The sequence below is a fragment of the Charadrius vociferus genome, unplaced genomic scaffold (assembly GCF_000708025.1).
Source record: "Charadrius vociferus isolate BGI_N301 unplaced genomic scaffold, ASM70802v2 scaffold15, whole genome shotgun sequence".
Classification (NCBI taxonomy): Eukaryota; Metazoa; Chordata; class Aves; order Charadriiformes; family Charadriidae; genus Charadrius; species Charadrius vociferus.
The window spans coordinates 4,524,775-4,545,849 of NW_009650064.1; the positions used below are offsets into that span (position 1 = coordinate 4,524,775).

Below are 21,075 nucleotides of genomic sequence, written 5' to 3' on the forward strand. Positions count from 1 at the left end.
AAAAAAAAAACCTTTTGCTTTGGTACATTTTGGAGGGAAGGGAAGATTTCATTCCCTTCTGGCAGGCAAGGCTGCCACTCATCTCCATTCTACTGGGTAAAAATGGATTCACCTCTGATAGCAAAACACAACAGACTCAGGTGTTTTCAGAGACATTTAGGACATCACATATTTTACTCCTAAATCTAGTCATCCTTTGGAAGTGTAAAAGTTGGAAACCTCCTTTACCAAGCAAATAACTAAACCAGGCTCTTATTTAATTCCTCCTTTTGCTGACACTCGCTGCAAACAGATGGCTATTTCTTCACAGTGGTAACAAATGTGAAGGTACTCAGAAAAGAGTATAATTCTTCATCCCAAAATTTAATTGGGGTCTGCATTTCTGAGATGACGTGTTGGTACATATATTAAAGGGGAGCAGCAGAATTTAACACAGTCCTTTGACAGCCGAAGTATGAGAAAATACAAAGTCAGAAAGCTGAATAGACCCAGCTATCAGTGTGGTATAACCACATTTGCAGGATTCTTTTTGCTATCTAAACTGAAACCAAAATATATCAAATAGCTTCGAGTACAATCCACTGAGCTCACACTAAATAGGCTGATACAGAGATACCAGAGAAGGAATTTTTCAGGAAAGATTTTCTTTAAAACAGTAAAAAGAAAAGAAAAGCATTCTGAAAGACAGATGAAAATGGAAATCTCAAGGACCCCTTGACTTCCTAAAATAGTAAGTTGGGACAGCTTCAAGTCAGCACAGAAGCTCTTCTTGGTCAGCTTGTAGTAAAGCACGTGACTAATTTATTAGTATTTTTACATATTATTGCTTTTCTTTAGAAATTTTCCTAATTCCAATTACTAAAATATCTAGTTTAAGGTGACTTGGCTACATCACAAATCTGAGATTGCATATAGGAGAAAGAAAAATGCTTACTAATATGAAATAAAGTAGTTGGCATAAAAGAACTGCTCTATCCATCTGCACTATGTCATGCAACCCAGGTGAAAACCAGAGCCATAACATAAGAAGGGAACTCAAGGCCTCTACAGAGATGCAAAGCTTCTGCAGTGTTGGGATTCTTGCATCTTCCTCTGAATCCTCCAGTAGTCACTTCTCTCAGAAAGCAGGTAGAGCCAGACTACAATATACTCCCACTAAGGTGACAACTCATATGAAAAAGAACTAAATGTAGTTTCTGAACAAGATCAGACCCCTTAGAGCAATGAAGCTTTTCTTCTTTCAACAGCGGGCTGAGAAAAACACATCAATGTCTTATACTGTAAAATTTGAAAAATTACTGGAGTACTTCAAAAAACCCTTTGCATCAGCCTAGATTTAAAACATTTCTATAATACTGAGAGGTGCATTTCTTAATTTCTCTATTTTGTACATAGTCACTCCTCATGCCCTGCAATAACTGAGGGGAAAAAAATGATTACAAAAATCCCCATTTCAGAAAAAGTGTCTTTAACAAGAAAAACACTTAAAGCTACCACGCAAGAGACAATTTTACCCCTCCATACCTAACCGATCTGATCCCCTGCTGTTCACTAAAAAAAAAGGAGAAAAAGAGGCAAATCAGAAGGAAAAAGGAAAGAGATCAGAACAAAGATGTCCAACAAAGAAGAAAAGGATTGAATATCCTGGGATGTAACATAAAAACAGTAAAAGGACGAAAAGATCACGAATGAGATGCAGCAACAACGCCAGGGTGTAAAGACTGGAGAAATCAGCATAACAAAGTGTAATAACTGGATTGATTTATCATGTCTGCCCTTGAAACAAAGAAAATAAAGCCAAAAACATGAGGGTGAAAAAGGAAGGAAAAAAAAAAAAAAAAGATTAAAAAGTTAAACACACACTTGGTTTGACCTGTATCCATACCAGCCTTATGACGTAACCATAACAGAAAAACTAAGCACAGACAGGGCGCTATGCTTATTTAGATGATATCCAATTAAAACAGAGGTGTTTCTGGAAATAGCTCTGATTACTTTCTCTGAAATGACAGTAGCCCTGGTTCCAAAGTACGTTTTGGAGGATGTTAAGCAGATGTAGGAGCTCTTATTTTGCAAGAGAAAAAGCTCCCAAAATCTGGGAGCTGTGGTTATACGTAGAACTCCGACATCTCCTTGGAGCTTTAATTAACACATCCCAGTGTGATATCTATCTTCATTAATGAAAAAACGAGTATAACAACAGTACTGCAAAGGAAGGAATACTTTCCTACAATAGTGCAACACTTCAAAGCAAGATCAAAGCAGTTACATCTGCTGTGCCATATTTAATTTTCCTACTATGCTTCACCCAAACAGAAGGGACATTCACTACATGCTGTTAAATAACACTGTAACAGAGCACCTCCCTTTCTTCATTTATTCCTCAGTAATTCCCCGCCAAAAGTGTTCTGGACACAGTAAAATGTTAATTTAAAAATTGTATTGCTTAGTATAGTTTCCTGAGAATCCAATGTTTCCCTAACTTTGTCTGTCTTATTGTTACTACCTTTTTATGTTACTGTTTACTTCTACCATTGGTAGAATTTTTCTCCCAAAGAACTGCCCACCTTTAGAGGCATAATACTAACCTGAACAATTCATGGTCAAAGAACCACTCGAATTGTAGTTAGTATTTTCCACTAAAAATACACTTTCTGTCCTTACCATTACATTATCACATGTATCTTGCATTAATTTCATTCTATGACTATGAGGTCGACTAGACATGAAGGAAAAATGTTATTCTTTTCTGCAAGGGTCACAACACTCACTCCTCATACAGTCTGCATTTCAACAGCTTAACAACTCCACCACAAGACAGCTTCCTGAAGAAGAACATCTTTTTCTTGAATATCCATGCAGTTACAAACTGGGATTTGGATCTATAATCTCTAGGTTTAAAATAATCACAATGCAAGTAGCTTTTATAAAAGCCTGATTTAATATACTATTAAACTGTGTGGGGCATCAGACTAGCAATTGCTATTGTAGTGCATAATACTCTGGTATCTTTCTAGGGCAAGAATACCATTGGTATTTATCTATCATCTTACCTTGTCACAAGAACCAAAATGCCCCCACAAATGGAAAGTAATTTTCCATGTCAATCACTGGAGTTCATTAATATTAGTATTGTAGGCACTGTACTAGTATCTTCTAAGATATTAGTACTGTAGGCACTGTTAGAATAACTTTTAAGCACCAGTCTGATATTTGGAATCTGTCACATGATTTCAACTTAGTGTAACTTTTATTTGATCAAGACTACACACATTGCATGAACTCACTGCTCAAGATCAGCCTTCAATATTACATTTGCAAACAGAAAACATGCTTCTACCATGTTTAATATTTTATAAAGGTGCTTATTCTTAAATCTAACTACTTCTGATTATGCCTCGGTGGTTTTTTTCCCCAATGTAAAGCTTACTACTACAGCAAACATATTTTTACTACAAGAATTTCGTCAAAGGAACTTCTTTGATTCTGTATTTACTATTTTCTCATTTCATTCACAATCCCTAATAATCTATTCTATTCAAAATTTCCTTGCTGATATTTCTTGCCTCATCAAGACCAAAACGTCTAATTAGACTGCTACTTTCTAAACTGCGAAATTTCTCATTCTGAATAACAAGGAGGAAGGTATGCTATAAGATGTTCCAATTTCTTTTAAAGTGATCCAATTTGTTTCAGAATCAGAAAGCATTTTTATTAACTTTAACCATACAATGGCAAAAAAAGATCACCATGTTGTTATTCAAACAAAACTACTGTCCTGCACAGCATTACAAACTGAACCAACTATTTCACTCACAGTGAATGAAATGCATAACAGTGTTACAATACAATTTTTTCTTACTACCTTTTCTCTTTTTACAGGCATAAACCTGAGGATAGTGGGGTTTCTTTTTCCAGGAAAAGATCTTCAGTAACAGTGTAACATCTGTAAGTGACGATCTGGATGGGAAAACTTACCTGGCACATTTTCTTCTGGATCTAGAGTAAATTTGGAGAAGGGTTAAATACCTAATTTAGTCACTACCTTTGTGTTCTTTTTCAATACTTAAAATTCTTGGCACTTGCACCTGACAAAAATGGGGAAGATTCCCACACATCTTTCAACCATATCCATATAGAAATTTCAATACTTTCATTTACCCATATGGATAAAAAATGGAAGACATGGATGTATTAGGAGAAATAAATGGCAAAGAAAGGGATTCTTATACCAAACTAACTGGATGCTGAAATGTAATAGCTGACATATTATTTCAATGCACATACAGGGCATTCACTTGAAGAGTACAGAACCATTAGAAGGTGGAAGATTGTGTGTATGAAAACAGAGAAATGTTTCAGCAGCATTCTGCTTGCTCAAGCTGTTCTGTGGAGGAGATGGCTTGGGTTTGTATGATTTCAAAGATTTTGAACATGGCTGTTATAATATTTCCTTGCTACAAAAGTTAATGGGTTTACAGACTGCCATGTAATTTGGATAGAACCCTAGAATGGTTAGTTGGAAGGAACCTTAAAGATCACCTAGTTCCAAGCCCCCTGCCATGGACAGGGACACCTCCCACTAGACCAGGTTGCTCAAAGCCCCATCCAGCCTGGCCTTGAACACTTCCAGGCATCCACAACTTCTATGGGCAACCTGTGCCAGTGTCTCGCCACCCTCCCACTAAAGAAATTCTTCCCGACATCTAATCTAAATCTACCCTCTTTCAAGTTTAAAACCATTAACCCTCGTCTTATCCCTACACTCCCTGATAAAGAGTCCCTCCCTAATCTTCCCTGTAGGTCGCCTTTAAGCACTTGGAAGGCTGCTGTAAGGTCTCCCCAGAGCCTTCTCTTCTCTGGGCTGAACAACCCCAACTCTCTCAGCCCGTCCTCACAGGAGAGGTGCTACAGCCCCCGATCATCTTGGTGGCCCTCCTCTGGACTCGCTCTAACAGGTCCATGTCCTTCTTATGTTGGGGGCCCCAGAGCTGGACGCAGTACTCCAGGTGGGGTCTCACCAGAGTGGAGTAGAGGGGGAGAATCACCTTCTGTGGCCTGCTGGCCACGCTTCTTTTGATGCAGCCCAGGATACGGTTGGCCTTCTGGGCTGCAAGCACATATTGTTGTGTCATGTTGAGCTTCTCATCAACAAACACCCCCGAGTCCTTCTCCTCAGGCCTGCTCTTGATCCTTTCTCGGCCCAGCCTGTGTTTGTGCTTGGGATTGCCCCGATCTGGGTGCGGGACCTTGACCTTGGCCATACTGAACTTCATGAGGTTCACACAGCCCCACCTCTCCAGCCTGTCCAGGTCCCTCTGGATGGCATCCCTTCACAGAAGTGCATAGCAGGAGGATGAAGCACAATGGTCATATATTGAAACAAGAAAGCTTCTGCCTGAATAGGAGAAAATTCCTTCTCACCATGAGAACAGTCAAGCAGTGGTACAGGTTGCACAGAGAGGTAGGGCATTCTCACCCTTGAAGATTTTCAAGGCCTGACTGGATAAAGCCCTAAGGAACTTGGTCTGATCGCAGAACTGACCATGACTGTAGCAGAAGATTGGACTAGAGACCTCCAACTTGAATTTTTTCATGACCCTATTATTTTTTGCCAGGGGCAAAGAAAGAGTTTCCTTTTGCTCTTCCCAAAAAGCACTGTTCAGCAAATGATAGCATGACTGGGGTCAATACTTGTGTTGCAGGACCTCTGCATGCACCTTTTCCTTGAAACACAGGCACCAAAAAACAACGATGGCCTACTCATTCATGCTTTATTCTTGTATCATCAACCTCTGATGGCTTTCTGGTTCACTCTGAATTTCACAACAACTTCTCTAGGTCCTCCCCAAAAAAAGAATCTTTCCTTCTCTTACCTCTGAAGCTTTCTTTTGTGTCTGCTGTGAGCTCTTTCAGCAATTTTCCAGTTGCTATCATGCAGCAGATTCCTAACTTTTGATTTTCCCAGTCTCCTTGTCATAACACTGAATTCCAGTAGCTTAGTCTCAACATGGTCTATTGCTCCTAGAAAAGAAGCCTCAACCTCCCTGTAGAGTTCTTCACCGGATGCAGTACATGGCAGCTAGAACAAGGCAAAAAGGCAGTCTACCCCCCTGCTGTCCAACCACACCTTTCTTAAGAGAACAAGAAATAACATAAAGCTAACAGCTGAACAAACAAAACAGGTGCACTCAGTCACACCTTCCACTGCTATTTGTGCAAATAAAATAGGGACTCTGGAGGAGGGGCACTATTTATAGCTCTAAGCTTAGGTGTCTTGTTTTTGGTAGCCCACCAACATACTCAACAGGAGTTTGCTGTTAATTTCAGCATGCACACTGAACTGAGCTCTCCTGCAATTCTGAAATACATTTCAACTCAAGAAGCTTATATACGTTTATGTGTATCTATAGATTTCATGTATATATATGTATCCCTTTCACAACCTACTGACTTTTTTAGCTTTTCTTTTCTCCTTGACTGTGCTGTTGACACTATGTATACATTCACTTTCACCACAACAGACATTTTAAAAGTCTCGGGTGGATTTTTAAGTACATTAGATTCTCTAGCAGAACGTTACAAATCAGAGTTAAGCTTGAATGAATGCCTTAAGTACGCCCACCACCATTCTTTCATCAGAATAAGCTTTGAAATTGAAATTATTATTTAGATCGGAAAAAATAAAAAGGCAATTATAATTACTAGTTTACTTGCATACTTCATATGTTAGTTCATCATTTCAGGCCACTACAGAATCATTTCTTCAGGCAGCGGATTTATAAAGAAACTCAAAAAGCTAAACCCCACTGCTTACATATTAAAGCGATAAAATGAACCACCTATCCCACGTTCAGTGTAAGTCAGTTCCCAACTCAAGAACATCACTGAAAATGGCTACAATAAGAGGAAATAAAAGATTATACACAACTATATTAAACTCAAACAATTAAGATAAAGAACAAATTGTGCTTAGGTTGCTTATGCACAAGCTGTTTCCATCTGAAATTAGTCAATAATCTACCAGACTTTCCCAGAAATGTACAACGTATAAAAATAATACTATTTACACATACATTCAGAACCTACCTGAAGGATGAGGACACATGTGGGTACAATCACCCATGCAAGATAATAAAATGTTCATACTACGCAAGTTTCATACAGCAATGACTTAAGAGAACATACTCTTACACTTTGATTTTAAACAGAAATTTTAAGTTACATTCCTCAAAATGTACACCAAAACTGGCCATGTTCTGTGGAACAAACAGAGATTAAATGCCAGTATGTTGCAAGGAAGCAATTAGAGCTTAACAACCTGCATTACCACAAAACTTCGAAATGTTGGGCTTTTGCTGGGTTTTGTGATTTGAGATTTGGTGCTAGGGGAGCAGGTAGGAGCAAAAAAGTAGTTTTAAAAACATGGGCATTAGAAAGGCAAGTCACTTATTTCAGTCTTTTTCCTAAGTAGTTAAAAGAACTATGCAGCAGCTCCACAGCCCTTTTTTATACGTACACCTGGGAAGAATACTGAATCCTGTTACTTTCCTCAGTGTTACCCTGATGTGGTTTAGACCAGATGGTTAAATGTTACAGTATGTACATTTTCTTCTCTTCTTCCAAGGCAAAAGCAAAATAAGAGGAATATTTGACTTCACTCCACAAGAGACCTATTTAATAGTTTGGCGGTTATGTAAGTAAAGGTAGCTTGGCTAAGTCAATGTTGACGACATACAGAACGACATGATCCTAATGAGTTGGAAAATATTGGCTCTCATGAGATTCAACCAGATGCTACCGCGCTGAGAAAGCTACTGTATTATTGAATTTCATTTTTATGAGGTAAAATTTATTATTCAACCATTAAGGTATCCCACATGAAATCTTGCATAAAATAGTTTTACAGTTACTTTCTGGAAAGTAGATTTTATTTTAACTTTAAGACATCATTTACATGAGGGATTCAAATGCCTATTTGATCACCTTCAATAGAGAAATGTAAGGTCTGCAAGCAATTTTCCCAAAAATACCAGATTAATGGAACCGAACTGTCAACAAAATAATGAACTACCTGAATAGGACAAGGAAAAAGTGGTAGCAAGTTCCAGTTTTCCAGAGTAAACTAAAGCCATGTGTGACTATGTATATGTTTTCTTGGCAGGCTGAAATAGTTAGAAACTCAGTGCTTCAGGTACCTACTTACAAATAATGAAAAAATACACGGTAAAATTGCTCCACAGGATTAATTACACTCAACATTTGAGAGATCTTAACTGGCACTATTTTCCTCAAACTTTGGTGTTTGGTACACTGAATTTTGTAAAATATTGTAGTATAACAACAATTGTAAAAGTATTTTATTAACATCAATATATCTACTTTCAAAAATGTAGAAAGAATGACGCATTTCAGATTCATGTTTGTTTCCACATTTATAGTGGATGAAATGAAAGATCAGGATGTTTCACAAGCATGTGCAAGCATAAGAACTAACATATTATTTAACTGACATCTAACATACTGTTGTGCTTATATACCAAAAGGATTATAAAATAAAACCAAAATACAAACATAAAATTCCAAAGAGCTATGTGTGGGTTGAAGACTGCTTTTGCCTTTTTTTTCCCCCCCTATTTTAGATGTAATACATTATCAAAAAGTTAACAATGCCTTTTTCTTGACCTATGAAAAAGAGCAAATAGTTGTTTGCAGCTGTTTTATTTATCTATTTTTTATTTTTAATTTCGTCACTTCGTATTTTCATCTACTATTTTAAATTTTTTATTCTTTTTTTCTTGCAAACTCCTATTTTAGGCAGTATGAATCTTTCTTTTACTTTTTAATTGTAATGCATATTCATTCAAGAAACAAGTTTCATTGTTTATATTTATCTCAAAATTTTTAATTTCTTGGCTTCTCTGAACCCTTAGAATACCAGTTGACATTTGAAAAGAACCTTTGCCAAGTAGGCATTTAAAACTATGGATTACAGAAGTGCTAAGGTGTCACTGCAATGAAGCCAGTTAGGTGCTTTCAAAAATCCTATGAAGCCATCATCTCTATCTTTAAATTCCAAATCAGTCATAATTAAAAATCTGCTCTTATCAGAATTAGACTCAAGCTAAGGAAGGCATAATATCTAAACACATTCACAATAAATATCTAGTATAAAAACTATATATATGAAATACTCATTTCACCTGTCCTCCACAAGTTCTGAGCTCAATCAGCTAGTCACAGTACCGTACACATCTTTTTACTGATAGTTTTAAGGCAACAGACCTTATGATATATATGACAAACACAAATTTTTAGTACTACAGGCACTTCATTCTTAAACTCTGTAACAAACCAAACACATAAAACTTGCTTTTGAGACTTCAAAACTTATTTTTTCAGACAGCTTGCCTACAGACTAGTTAATCAAAAGTGAAACTCTCAGACTATCTGATGAAGACAGGAAGTCTAATAACCAACAAACCACAAAATACTTGAGGAAACTGTTTTTCTCCTCATAGAAAAAGGTGTCTGGCGAGCAGGGGGAGGAAGGTAGGTGAGGGACATAAGAGTGTTAATCTTCAAGTAATTTTTCCTTCCTGGTATTCCATGAATGTATTCCCAACCAGAATTTGTACACGAAAGAGCTTGAGAGTTTGTTCTGAATCCCTATACCATCTTCAGCCTTAGTTTTGAAGGAAGTTTTATAGCAGAAAAAAATTTCTGCTCCAGATGAAACCACAGGACAGAACCCCACATACTAGCTATAAATTCTGTTCCTATGTTTGTGGAAATAGACAGTGCAGAGCTCCCTTTTTAAACTACATCCAGAGGAAGTCTTTTCAGCAGTTACCCAGCAGACAGGTTCCCAAAGAGGCCTTCATACCTTGAGACTCTCCGCAGCATGTCAAAGGGCAATAGTCATGTGTTCTTCTCTGATGTTCTCTTCTACTGCAACTCATCTATCTGTACTTGTCTTCCTATTAAATTTCAGCTTTCTTAACTTTTACTGCCTTTCTACTTTAACTCTTTTACTTGCTTCTCCTTGTTTTGTGTTCCCTTGCATCTCTCTCCCCTTTTTATTATCTAATCTTCTTTCTCCCTTTTTCCTTCATTTCCATTTTTTCCTTTCTTTTTTCCCCCCTAATTCATCCGTTAAAAAACAGTTTTAAAACTGGAGGAGATGGCTGTGTTGGAAAAAGCATACAACTAGGGACCATAATTCCTGCTAAAAAACACCTATGAGGATACAAAGGCTTGTGGTATCACTTTTGAGTTCAAGTAATACTGAATCAATACGTTATGTAGGCACATCACTCACTCACAAAAAGCACCTGGCACAAAGCCTCAATAAAGACATACAGAGCTCAGCAACAGCTGTTTCAGCCCAATAACTCCTTTCAGTCACCACAGGAGAAGTGGCAATACAGACATAGGCAGTTGAGAAAGATGCAGGCTATGTAAACAAATGGCAAACATATTTGAGACAAGCTATATGCAAGTAGTAAACTACAGAAGAAAAATTTGAAGTCTCAGTATATGCTAGTTTCAAAATTGGCAGAACAGATCTGGAAAGGTAATGCATAACTAGAACATTTCTATAGGAGGGCACAGTTTTTCCACAAAGGACAAAAGCACGATTATGTACTATGTATCAAGAATGTGTAAAATCCTGTGATCCAGACCATAGGCAGGCAGATTTGCTGGAAATCTCTGGATAACAGAAGACCATTAAAAATAGGAAGAAAAACTAGATAAGCTCTTTCTTTTTTTGAGAATAATGTCATGTCTGTGTAGAGCTTTTTTTATTTATTTTTAATAGGGGGGTAAGAATGTAAATAGAGATATCGCTGTTTGTCCTGTTATATTTCTAATTAGAGAGATGGCTTAGAAGTTTGAAAAGGCAAAGGTAGAAGATAATTTGGGCAACAGTATTCATGAAACACACAGTTCGTGATTCTTGTAACAGCAGAATGAAAGCAATGAATTTCAAGAATAGGATTCCTATTCCCTATCCTGGGAAATAGAATAAAGTGAAGGTTAGGAGATCTTTAATCATATTGTTAGTTTTTCCTGCAAGAACACTACGATTTCATAGAAACAAAATCAGAAAAAGACAAGGAATAAAGAGAAAGAGCTATAAAAGAAAATAAGGCAAATGTGTTTATACTTGCATTATTTGTACAAAACTGATCAGAAACAATTAATCCATGACACCACAAGGATGGAAATCTATTTTCTTGAAATACTTTTGTACTTCTGTGCATAGTTAAAAATGAGCTGTGATCAGATGGAAAACAATACCATTGGCAAAAAGGCTGTTATTTCTGTGAGATATTAGGTTATACAATAAAAGTTCATCTGTACAGCCACAAAGATGCTCAGGCAGACAATGGCAGGAGGGGAAGCCCAAATAATACGCTGTTGGGCTACTCCCAGGCCCACCACAGGAGCCACTGGCCCATCAAAGGCCAATCTGCACAAGCCCAGAGGAGCACAGGGGCATGAAAAGCAGGCAGGAACCCAAATCAAGGACTCCCAAGAACATCCATCAACTGTTGTTTTATGCTGGAGAAACTAAGCTGCATGTTAGTAAAAGAATATCAGTGATTAACAGATGTCCTTTGTTTGCTGAAAAGTTCCTTATTGACTACATTATCCTCCTAGTTACTTCACTGAAACAATAGGAAAAAAAAAGATAAAAAGCTGGAATTCCAACTTCCCTGTGCAATTACAGTCAGGTTTTTTTAGAAGCTAACAGTAATATGTATGTGTGTAAAAGTATGTGGAAGCTGGTAATAAGTACATGGATGATTTTCAACACAGCATGATACTAAATTTTACACAAATGTATTGCAACAAAAGGTAGTAAACTTACAGAATTAACCAAGCCAAGAATTAGGGCAAAGGGTAGACAGCAATTATTTCATAGCCTTGAACTCAAAAGCTGCCTTCGTCTAGTTAATGCAAAGTACAACTACAGAAGTATAAAATTTACCAGGTCAAGCGTTAAGCCATGAACAAGAGAAGATCAAAACAAGCGTACTATACTGTTCATTTACTTTATTGTAAGTACTTAAAATGTGGGCTCCAGATTTCTATTCTGCAGATATATTGTTAGCACAGTTGCATCACAGTTCATTGAACTGAAGGACTGAAACATATTAAATGATGCATCAGGTTAGTTTGGAGCTGTGCAAACCCTGAGGCCATCTGAAACAATCAAATGACTGCATTTTCATATTTTTCTGAGGTGTGGATTGTAAACCTGCTGCCTTCAGAAGTACCAATAAAATAAAATAAAAATAAAACCTCACAATCTCATCCTTAGGTGACTCACACAGAATCAAGGAATGAAGAGAATCGGTGACTTTTGAGAAAGAATGAAAAACTAAGCACTTTAGAACAGTTATTCTAAGGGTTACACACCTGAAAATACGACAGTTCTTTTGCACCATCAGATCAACACAGATTTAGCTTTAAAAAAAAAAAAAAAAAAAACAGGACTGAAAAAGCAAAATAGTACTAAGAAAAAGAGGACTGAAAGACTTCCAGTGGTAGTCTAATCTACCATTCTGCTTCAAGTCATGATTTACTACATCTGAATCATTCTCCTAACACATTACCTAAGACTGGTAATGATGGAGATTCCGAAAGATCTCAATTATTCTTGTTATGTGTTTATTCACAACAGATGAACAACAATGGGTCTAAACAACAGTGGATCTAAATGATTCTAGACTGCATAGAAATATAAAGGAAAAAAAATATATTATCTTCTTCCAAATGACCTTTGTGCACTTGAAGGCTGTGGTCTCCTCTGTAAGCTACTCAAAATCCTTAGTTTACTCCTAAAATCCATGGGTGTTTTGCAAAAGGATGACAGGTAACCAATTTCATTATTTGTAACATCGTCACTGAGACTTACGTATCTTCAGCAGTTTCACAACAGTTAAGTAACATTTATTTATGAAATTGGATGAGAAACACCTGCAGCCCTTTAAAAAAATTCAATGTATGCCATTGATTAATAAAGCCCTTAATAATCCAGTATTTTTTATTTCCTCCAACAGCTTCACCTCTGAATGATCTTAAGTTGTAACACTGCACCATACAAGGTAGCAAGGGTGGACGTTTCAGATGAGGAAAGAATGGAAAAATTATCCTGTATGGGAAAATTAAATGCATCCAGAAACTGGTGCCAAGGAGTGAAGCTTGGTGGCTTAGCTTACATCCTGGATTTTAAGCATAAGCTATAAATACCCATATACACACAAAAAACATTCTGTCTGTTAACTACTATAAGTAAAAACCTGGATTTAAAGGATATAGTTGTATGCACATTCACTAGCAGTGCTCTGTACCATAATAAATACTTGACCAAAAGCATCACATATTTACCTGAAGTTTGGAAAACTTCATTCAGTAAAGCTTCATTTACCACCACCGAACTGACGTTTCCAACAGGATGACACCAGCTCTGATAAATAGTTTGAAGCAGAAGGGTTTGAGCTCTAGTTGCTTGAACTGTCAAATTAGGAAGCTCAAATATGCACTCTGTTAGTGGGACATGAGCTCGCTTGGTCCTGTTTAAAATATTGAGAGAAGAAAAGAAAAAAAGGGAAAATCATAAATTTGGTGCATAAAAATAACAATTTAAAACCTTAGTCACAGAACACCAGACTACACGCTGTTATTTTGCAAGGTTGAAGCTGTGTGCCCATTAAATTTTTTCTTGTAAGAGCTGATTCTACTTACACTGAACTTCACCCTAAATAGGATTTTTTTCATGATTTAACTCTACACCTCCCTCCAAAACATGAGAGGAAAAATCATATATTTTTATCTAATTATCTCTTGGTTTTAAAATATTTAATAAAAGCAATTTGCAGTACTCCCACCAAAATAGAAGCTACTCTTAAAATTGTGCAGCTATTAAAAACACAAAAGAAATTTGCTCAAAAACCGAATTTTCTGAAAAAAAAATTATTTAAAAGCTTACAGTGCATCACTAAATGAGATATGTCCAGTGATCAAAAAAACCCATACAGACAATACCCATACAACAAAATACAAAGAAAATGGGTTTTCCACAGGAAAATGTTTGCAGCCCTATGACCTAACATACGTGAGATCATACTAGCAGTAGACACTCTGCAGGAGGCTCCACGAATTCAGAAACAGGCCATTCATGATGCTCAAACTCTAAAATCTGTAAGAGCATGAAGTGACACAGAATTCTGGCAGTAAGTAGTAGACTTCCTTGAACATTCTGCACCTGATTGGGAGACTGACTCTTCATCAAGAAAACTGAAGAAAACAAGCACATCATCACTTCTCAGACCCACGATCACTATCATCTAGATGGGTATCTAGACAACTTCTACCACACAACACACACGAAAGGACACATGAAGATCACTCTCTTCTGGACACAATTAGATAAAACATATCTCCCATTTCAGCTCCTCAGACATGTACATATAGCTATATAGTCACTAGAAGAAAAGCTCTGGGTTCCATGAAAAGCACAGGTGGAGACTGCAACACTGTGGCCTTTTTTAATGCTGTTCCCCAGTTAGAATTTGAACTTGCTTTCCTAGAATTTCCTAGAGAGTAAATCCAAGCTCTGTAATTTGTCAATTAAGCAGAAAAGGTGTGTATATATATAAGATGATTCTGTACTTAGGAAAATCCACGCTTGTAAAACAAAATGCTACATACACAATAAATAAAAAAATATTTTAAAAATCAAGATTAAACAGGCAGCAGAAACCATTTACTTTTATGTAGAATTGAAGTTGGAAAACCAGACATGCACATTACCAAAGCTTTTGCAGGTATTACATGGAAAGAAGTGTAATGCATGGTGATATCAGTCAGAACACTTCCCAGTATTCCTTTTTTCCAAGTCATGTACTGTGATCTTTTATTATCTCATTGAAGAAGTGCACTGTAACAGTCTTCCTTTCTGTCCTTTTCCTTTCTGTTCTTTTTCTTTTTGTTATCCTTTCAGGTAACTTGTATTTTCTACTTTTCCCTCTTATTTCTGAATACTTTTTTTGCAGGATCAAAGTTAAATATTTCCCAAAAAAGTATCTGAATATTTCAAAAGTGTAAAATTGGGAAAGAAGAAGGTAGAAAACCTTTTTCAGAAAAATTCATTATGAACATGACTCTGCAATAATTCCATCTTAAATAACACATTTGTATGAACAAATTCATGTACTTAAGGAGGAGGTCTGTGAAGAGCTGTGACAATCACAGCATGCAATGTGACAGTGGAAAATACTTTGCTTTAAATGTTTGCCTATTCATTTAATACATATTACAGCTACTGTACTGAACTGTTCTAAATTTAAAACTTAAAATTTTCACATATAATAGTCCCTTATGGATAATAACAGTGTATGATTTTTTTTTTAACAATATGCAAATTCTACGCTTAGTGTACTTTAGCAATCCCACAGGAATAAAGTCTACTGGTCCTTTTCAGATAACAGGAATGGGAAGTTGAAGAAAATAAATCCTTTTTTATAGAGGAAAAAAAAAAAGGCGGAGGGGAAGTATTGTACCATGTGTGCAGCAAATGTTGCTTAAAGGAAATTTTAACTAGACCTGGCTAGTGATGAAAGTACATTTATAATTCAGGATTTATTATAATAGTTTTGAAACACAAATAATGCATTTAAAGGAACTTAAAATACAAGTTTGCTACCAAAATGCACCTGTTAATACAGAAAATCCATCATTAATAAGGTACTGAGCTATATTTAACCAAGTTTTATGACCCAAGAGATACATTCAAGCAACAAGTGAAAATACAAGTACAAATAAGTTTTTCAGTAAACCAAGTCAGATCTGTATTTCTATATTATATCATTAAATTTGCATTAAGCAACTGAATGTGACTTCATATCAAAACTCATCACCATATTAAAACAGTTATGGCACATAGTTGGAGTCTAAAACCATTATTTAAACTGCACTTTAAAACTCTAACAACAATAGAAATTATTATTTCTCAAATCTTTACACTCAAGAGTTAAGATGCAATTCTGAACATATGTTCATTTAACTGAACAGGTTAAAAAACTACTAATTCAAACACACTTCTCTAGGGGAAAATAAATCCTAATGTAACTAGCAGGATAGGCTACTCATTAAAGCTGAACTTGGACAAGTTCCAGAATAAATTTAAGGAAATATGAACAAGCAAGTCTCGCTGTGTAGTGGCATGGACTGAAAATGAATCTGTTCTAATTAAATGATTTTTAAATACACTTTGGTTGTACCCAGTTTGCTGACAAACTGTAATACAGACTTGCTGAAATATTTGGATAAATCTGGCATACCATTAAAGAAAATAGTTTTCTTCTCTGTTTTTGAATGAAAACATGAATTGGTCCTTATTATACACCACGCACAGGCACCAATATAACCAACCCATGTAAGTTCACAGGCCTGCTATGAAATATTTTCAGTTTGTAGACCTTGGGAACAGCAACTCATTCTTTTAAAATCAACACCTCAGAGTGATTGAAAGAATGTAGTGGTGAACAGCTGGCTCCAAAGGTTTATATAGAGTCCCCAACTGCAAAGCTGGAACCTGCAAAATGTTTCCAAAAATTTAATTTTTGTTATTACTCATATCCTGTACAGTAAAATATGGTTAGTTCATTTTTTCCAAAATAACAAAGCCAGTAACCTGCTACTAGAACCCAGCAACTGTGCCTTAGAAGAACCTGAATGTAATTTAAATGTCTAAATAATTTCAGCCAGCATTTGCACACCCTTCCTTTTACGCAAACATAACATCTATGCTGGTTTTATATTTGACATGAACAAAGTCTTCATCTACATAACTAGAAAAATAATCCATACTTCTACTTAATCTGATCTTTCACATCAGCTTTACGAAAATGACGATTTTGGTCCTTTTTCTTAACATTAAGCAACTACTATTGGGTAAGGGAAACAATGTCTAACTACTTAATGACAAGTATCAAAACTCTGAAGGGAGTGCACAGGGAATGGAAAAAAAGGAAACAAGTTAACCGCTACAGTCTTCAAATTATTTTTTTTTAAATGCAAGACTGAAGTCAACTACTACTCACAACAAAAAAAACAGTCATATCACACATCTGCATAGGCCTACAGAATTTTTAGTCTTCAGACAGCAACATACAGTTATTTGTGCTAGAGGACCAAGTTAATTATTATCAAAAAAATAATAATTAAACCCAATTTGGAAGATTTCATTCCAAAAATGAATGCTCTTCTATAGGCTTCACTAAAGGCTGCCTGGCATCTTATATCATCTCTTAAACAGGTGAATTTTCAGCAGCTGCAGCTACCTTTGCCTCTTATTTGTAGGAAACACTTCTAACCATACAACTTACAAAAAGGGAGAAAACAATGAACCTCAAGATTCACCAACTTTTTTTTCCTTTTTTGGTTTAATAAAGAAATTAACTTTTTCTTTCTGAAAATTTTAGATACAACACAATCATTTCAAAAGTGACTTCTGTATAGGATATTTTAAACATCAGTTATGGAATTGAAGTCATCAGTGATGAAAAATGTTTGTAAAGCGTTAATTCATATGTGAACTTCAGAAAAAATACGGATTTCCTGAAAACAATTGTGAAAACAAAACAATGCAGGCTAAGTACAAGCTTCAATACATCTTAGAAAATAAACAGAATATCCATTTTCAATTCTTAGTACAGTGTATGTTTTAACGGAACAATAAAATTTAGCTTATACAGCAAAGCAAAAATAAGTGCATTATCACAAGAACAAAAATAACTACTAAAATCCAAGAAACATCTAAAAGGAAGAAACCTTGCAAAAAACTCCCTTTTCTTCAAAGAATGCAAGACTCTGGACATACATGTTAGGAGCTCTATATTTGTATTGTTTTTAAAATCATTTAGCTTGTTTGTTACATCTGGACATTAAAAATTATGATGATTAGATTAAAAACTATGATCATTACATGCAAATAATAGTACTGGTTTTTGAAGCCATAAGGAAGTGAGCAGCAGTGACCTCAGTAGGATGGTTATTTTAACTTTATCTGCTGTGAGACACCAAGAGAAAATATCAAAGGCTGCAAGAAAAAACAAAGACCTGGAATGTGAGTGTAGGAAAGTCTTAATTTCCCTCAGATTGAATCTGATAAGCATCATATGAGTCTTTCCACCCACTGGATTGAAAGGTTAAGAAGGAAAAGAAGAAAGCAGCCTATCTCTACTTCCAGTTAAGTCCTTACCTATGCGCCTCAAAATGCAGCAGATTTGAACTAAAAATTTGTTGATACCAAGAAGGGATACCCCAACAAGGGGTTGGGTTTTCAGTCTTACTTTTGGACGCATGATAAACTAAAGCAGCTGCTGAAACTATAATGCAGGAACACGTCAAACCTGCAGCTGCATTAGAGAAACATACTTAGGAAGTTTAACTCAAAATCAGCTTAGTGGGTTTGGAAAAGCTCATCAATGGGACAGATGCTAGGGATCTGAGTTCTGAGAAGGATTTGGGGGTCCTGATAGATAGTAAATTGTCAATGAGCCAGCAATGTGCGCCTGTCGCCAAAAAGGCCAATGGAATCCTGGGCTGCATAGGGAAGAGTGCGTCCAGTAGGCTGAGGGAGGTCGTTCTCTCCCTCTACTTGGCACTGGTGAGGCCACAACTGGAATACTGTGTCCAGTTTTGGGCTCCACAGTTCAAGAGGGACAGGGAACTGCTGGAGAGTCCAGCGAAGGGCAGCCAAGATGATTGAGGGATTGGAGCAACTCCCTTATGAGGAAGGGCTGAGAGAGCTGGGACTCTTTAGCCTGGAGAAGAGAAGGCTCAGGGGAGACCTTATTACTACTTACAAATATCTAAAGGGTGGGTTGAAGGAGGATGGAGCCATACTCTTCTCAGTGGTTCCCAGTGACAGGACGAGGGGCAATGGGCACAAGTTGGAACATAGGAAGTTCCGTTAAAATACATGGAAAAACTTCTTTACGGTGAGGGTGACAGAGCACTGGCACAGGCTGCCCAGGGAGGTTGTGGAGTCCCCTTCTCTGGAGATTTTCAAAACCCGCCTGGATGCAGTCCTGAGTAATGTGCTCTGGGCAATCCTGCTTTAGCAGGGGAGTGGGACTAGATGATCTCTAGAGGTCCCTTCCAACTGTGAAAATTCTATGATGCTGTGAACTCTCAAACTGCAAGTGGAGGTTAGTCACTAATGGCTATTTCTTCCTTAAAAACAAAACAAAGCAAAAAAACGTCCTTTTCTAATCACTAGTTAATACTTGTCTCCAGAAAGAATCATTAAAGTGATACGAGCAATCTATAAAAGAATAACATTCCAAGTTCTCTGCTCTGAGGAAATTACTGTATGAGCCCTCAATCTTCTTCCTCTCCTTTATATGGTTAGTTTTATACACTTCATCAACCAACTGAATCTCGTGTGTAAAGTTGCATCTTTGAAGAACTACCTCTTCAGAACTCCACAAGGAATTCTGTGGGGGAAATCAAAAAACAAGGGATAAAAAAACCTCTCCTCATGGAAGGCAATTAATGCCAATTTAGGACATTTTTTCTTATTAACACTTTAAACATCTATTCTTTCTTTACTTCTGTGAGAAGGTCTGTAACTTTTTTACGTGAATCTAGGAATCTTATTGTCATATACTGTAGATATTATTTGGGACAAGGGAAGGGATATGACATTTAACTGCATTATATCCAGAGAGATCTAAATACAAGGACCATGAGAAAAATCGATACTCTTTACAGTGACCAAAGAGCAAAACATATTAAAAAAAAAAAAAAGCAAGGACTTTCTACAGTAAACCACTGGCCTGACGAAAGTAGTACAGAGGGAATCATACCAGAAGCAGAGCACTTTTACATCTACTATTTGAGTTGTGCCTTGTATCTTTTCAGGAGAACATGTTCCTACTTGGGAAAGCAGCAATACCAAAATAAATGCAATCATTGTAATTTACCTCCTGGTAAATAATAGTTTCCCTGATGGGGACAGAAATTAGTGGGAACAGGACATGTTGTAATAAACAACTGCAGATGACCAAGACCATCAAAACCACCAGAGGTAACCAGGTAAGAGTTGCTAGTGCCCATAAACCTCCAAACAGCAAAGATTTGTGTTTATTAAAACAAACCAAGCGCTGCTTTTTTTTTTTTTTTTTTTTTCTGTAAATCCAGTACGCTCTGTGCTCTGGATACCACAGTGCAATCCAACCGATTTCAGAAGCCACAGGGGTGGGATGGAGTTTGGGGAACTGCCTTCCCACAGAGCAGCCTGCTTTACTGTCCAGAGAAGCAACCTCTCCCCCCCCCTTCTCCTCTTCTCCTTCCTCCTCCACACACTACCAGAAGCAGCAGCAACAGCCAGTAAATCAATCCTCTAAATCTGCCACACAGAGCCATTTGGTTGCCATTAGCAGGTAAAACAGGGAGCCAGGAGGGCTCAGAAACATGCTGGTGCTCAGTGAAGAAAACAGCACTGACAAACACAGTCACCTGAAAGCCACAAAACAGGAATAGGACACAAAGGCTGTCCCTGTTTGGCAAGGGGATCCATGCTTAACCTGGTGTTATCAGGGGAGCAAGAGCCATGACTGGCAGCGTGAGAACAACTACTTCCATCATCTTTTCATGCTGTCAGAAGTAAGAGCAGCGGCTCTCAGAAACCATCCATTCAGTCTGAGGGAAATTCACACAGTCTTTTTGTAGAATATAGGTATTATATAGTATATATAGTATATATTGTATAGGTATGAGTATTTTTGTAGAATATAGGATATTATTTTGTAGGATAGATTTATTTTTTTTTAATTACCAGGAGCACAAATAAGGATTTTTTGATACAGATTCTATCCAATATGATATTTAAAACTGCACTCAGCAATTTGAAGTTACTGTCAAATTGCCTTTTTTACTCCCAGCAGAGCTGCAAAATTTGGCATCTTAAATACAAATTAGTTATCTCCTAATAAATTTATTTCAAAATGTGCAGATATTTCATTTCTTCATCTATTTCATTCTTTTAATGAT

At 36.7% G+C, this 21,075-nt stretch overlaps 1 protein-coding gene across 1 annotated transcript in view; it reads right to left on the bottom strand.

Moving 5' to 3' along the window:
• Positions 1-21,075, bottom strand: part of VPS13B (vacuolar protein sorting 13 homolog B (yeast)) — a 502,169-nt gene that overhangs the window by 378,658 nt on the left and 102,436 nt on the right. Inside the window, 1 exon segment of the mRNA XM_009891830.1 lies at positions 13,402-13,586. Within this exon segment, the coding sequence (XP_009890132.1) occupies positions 13,402-13,586 (185 nt within the window).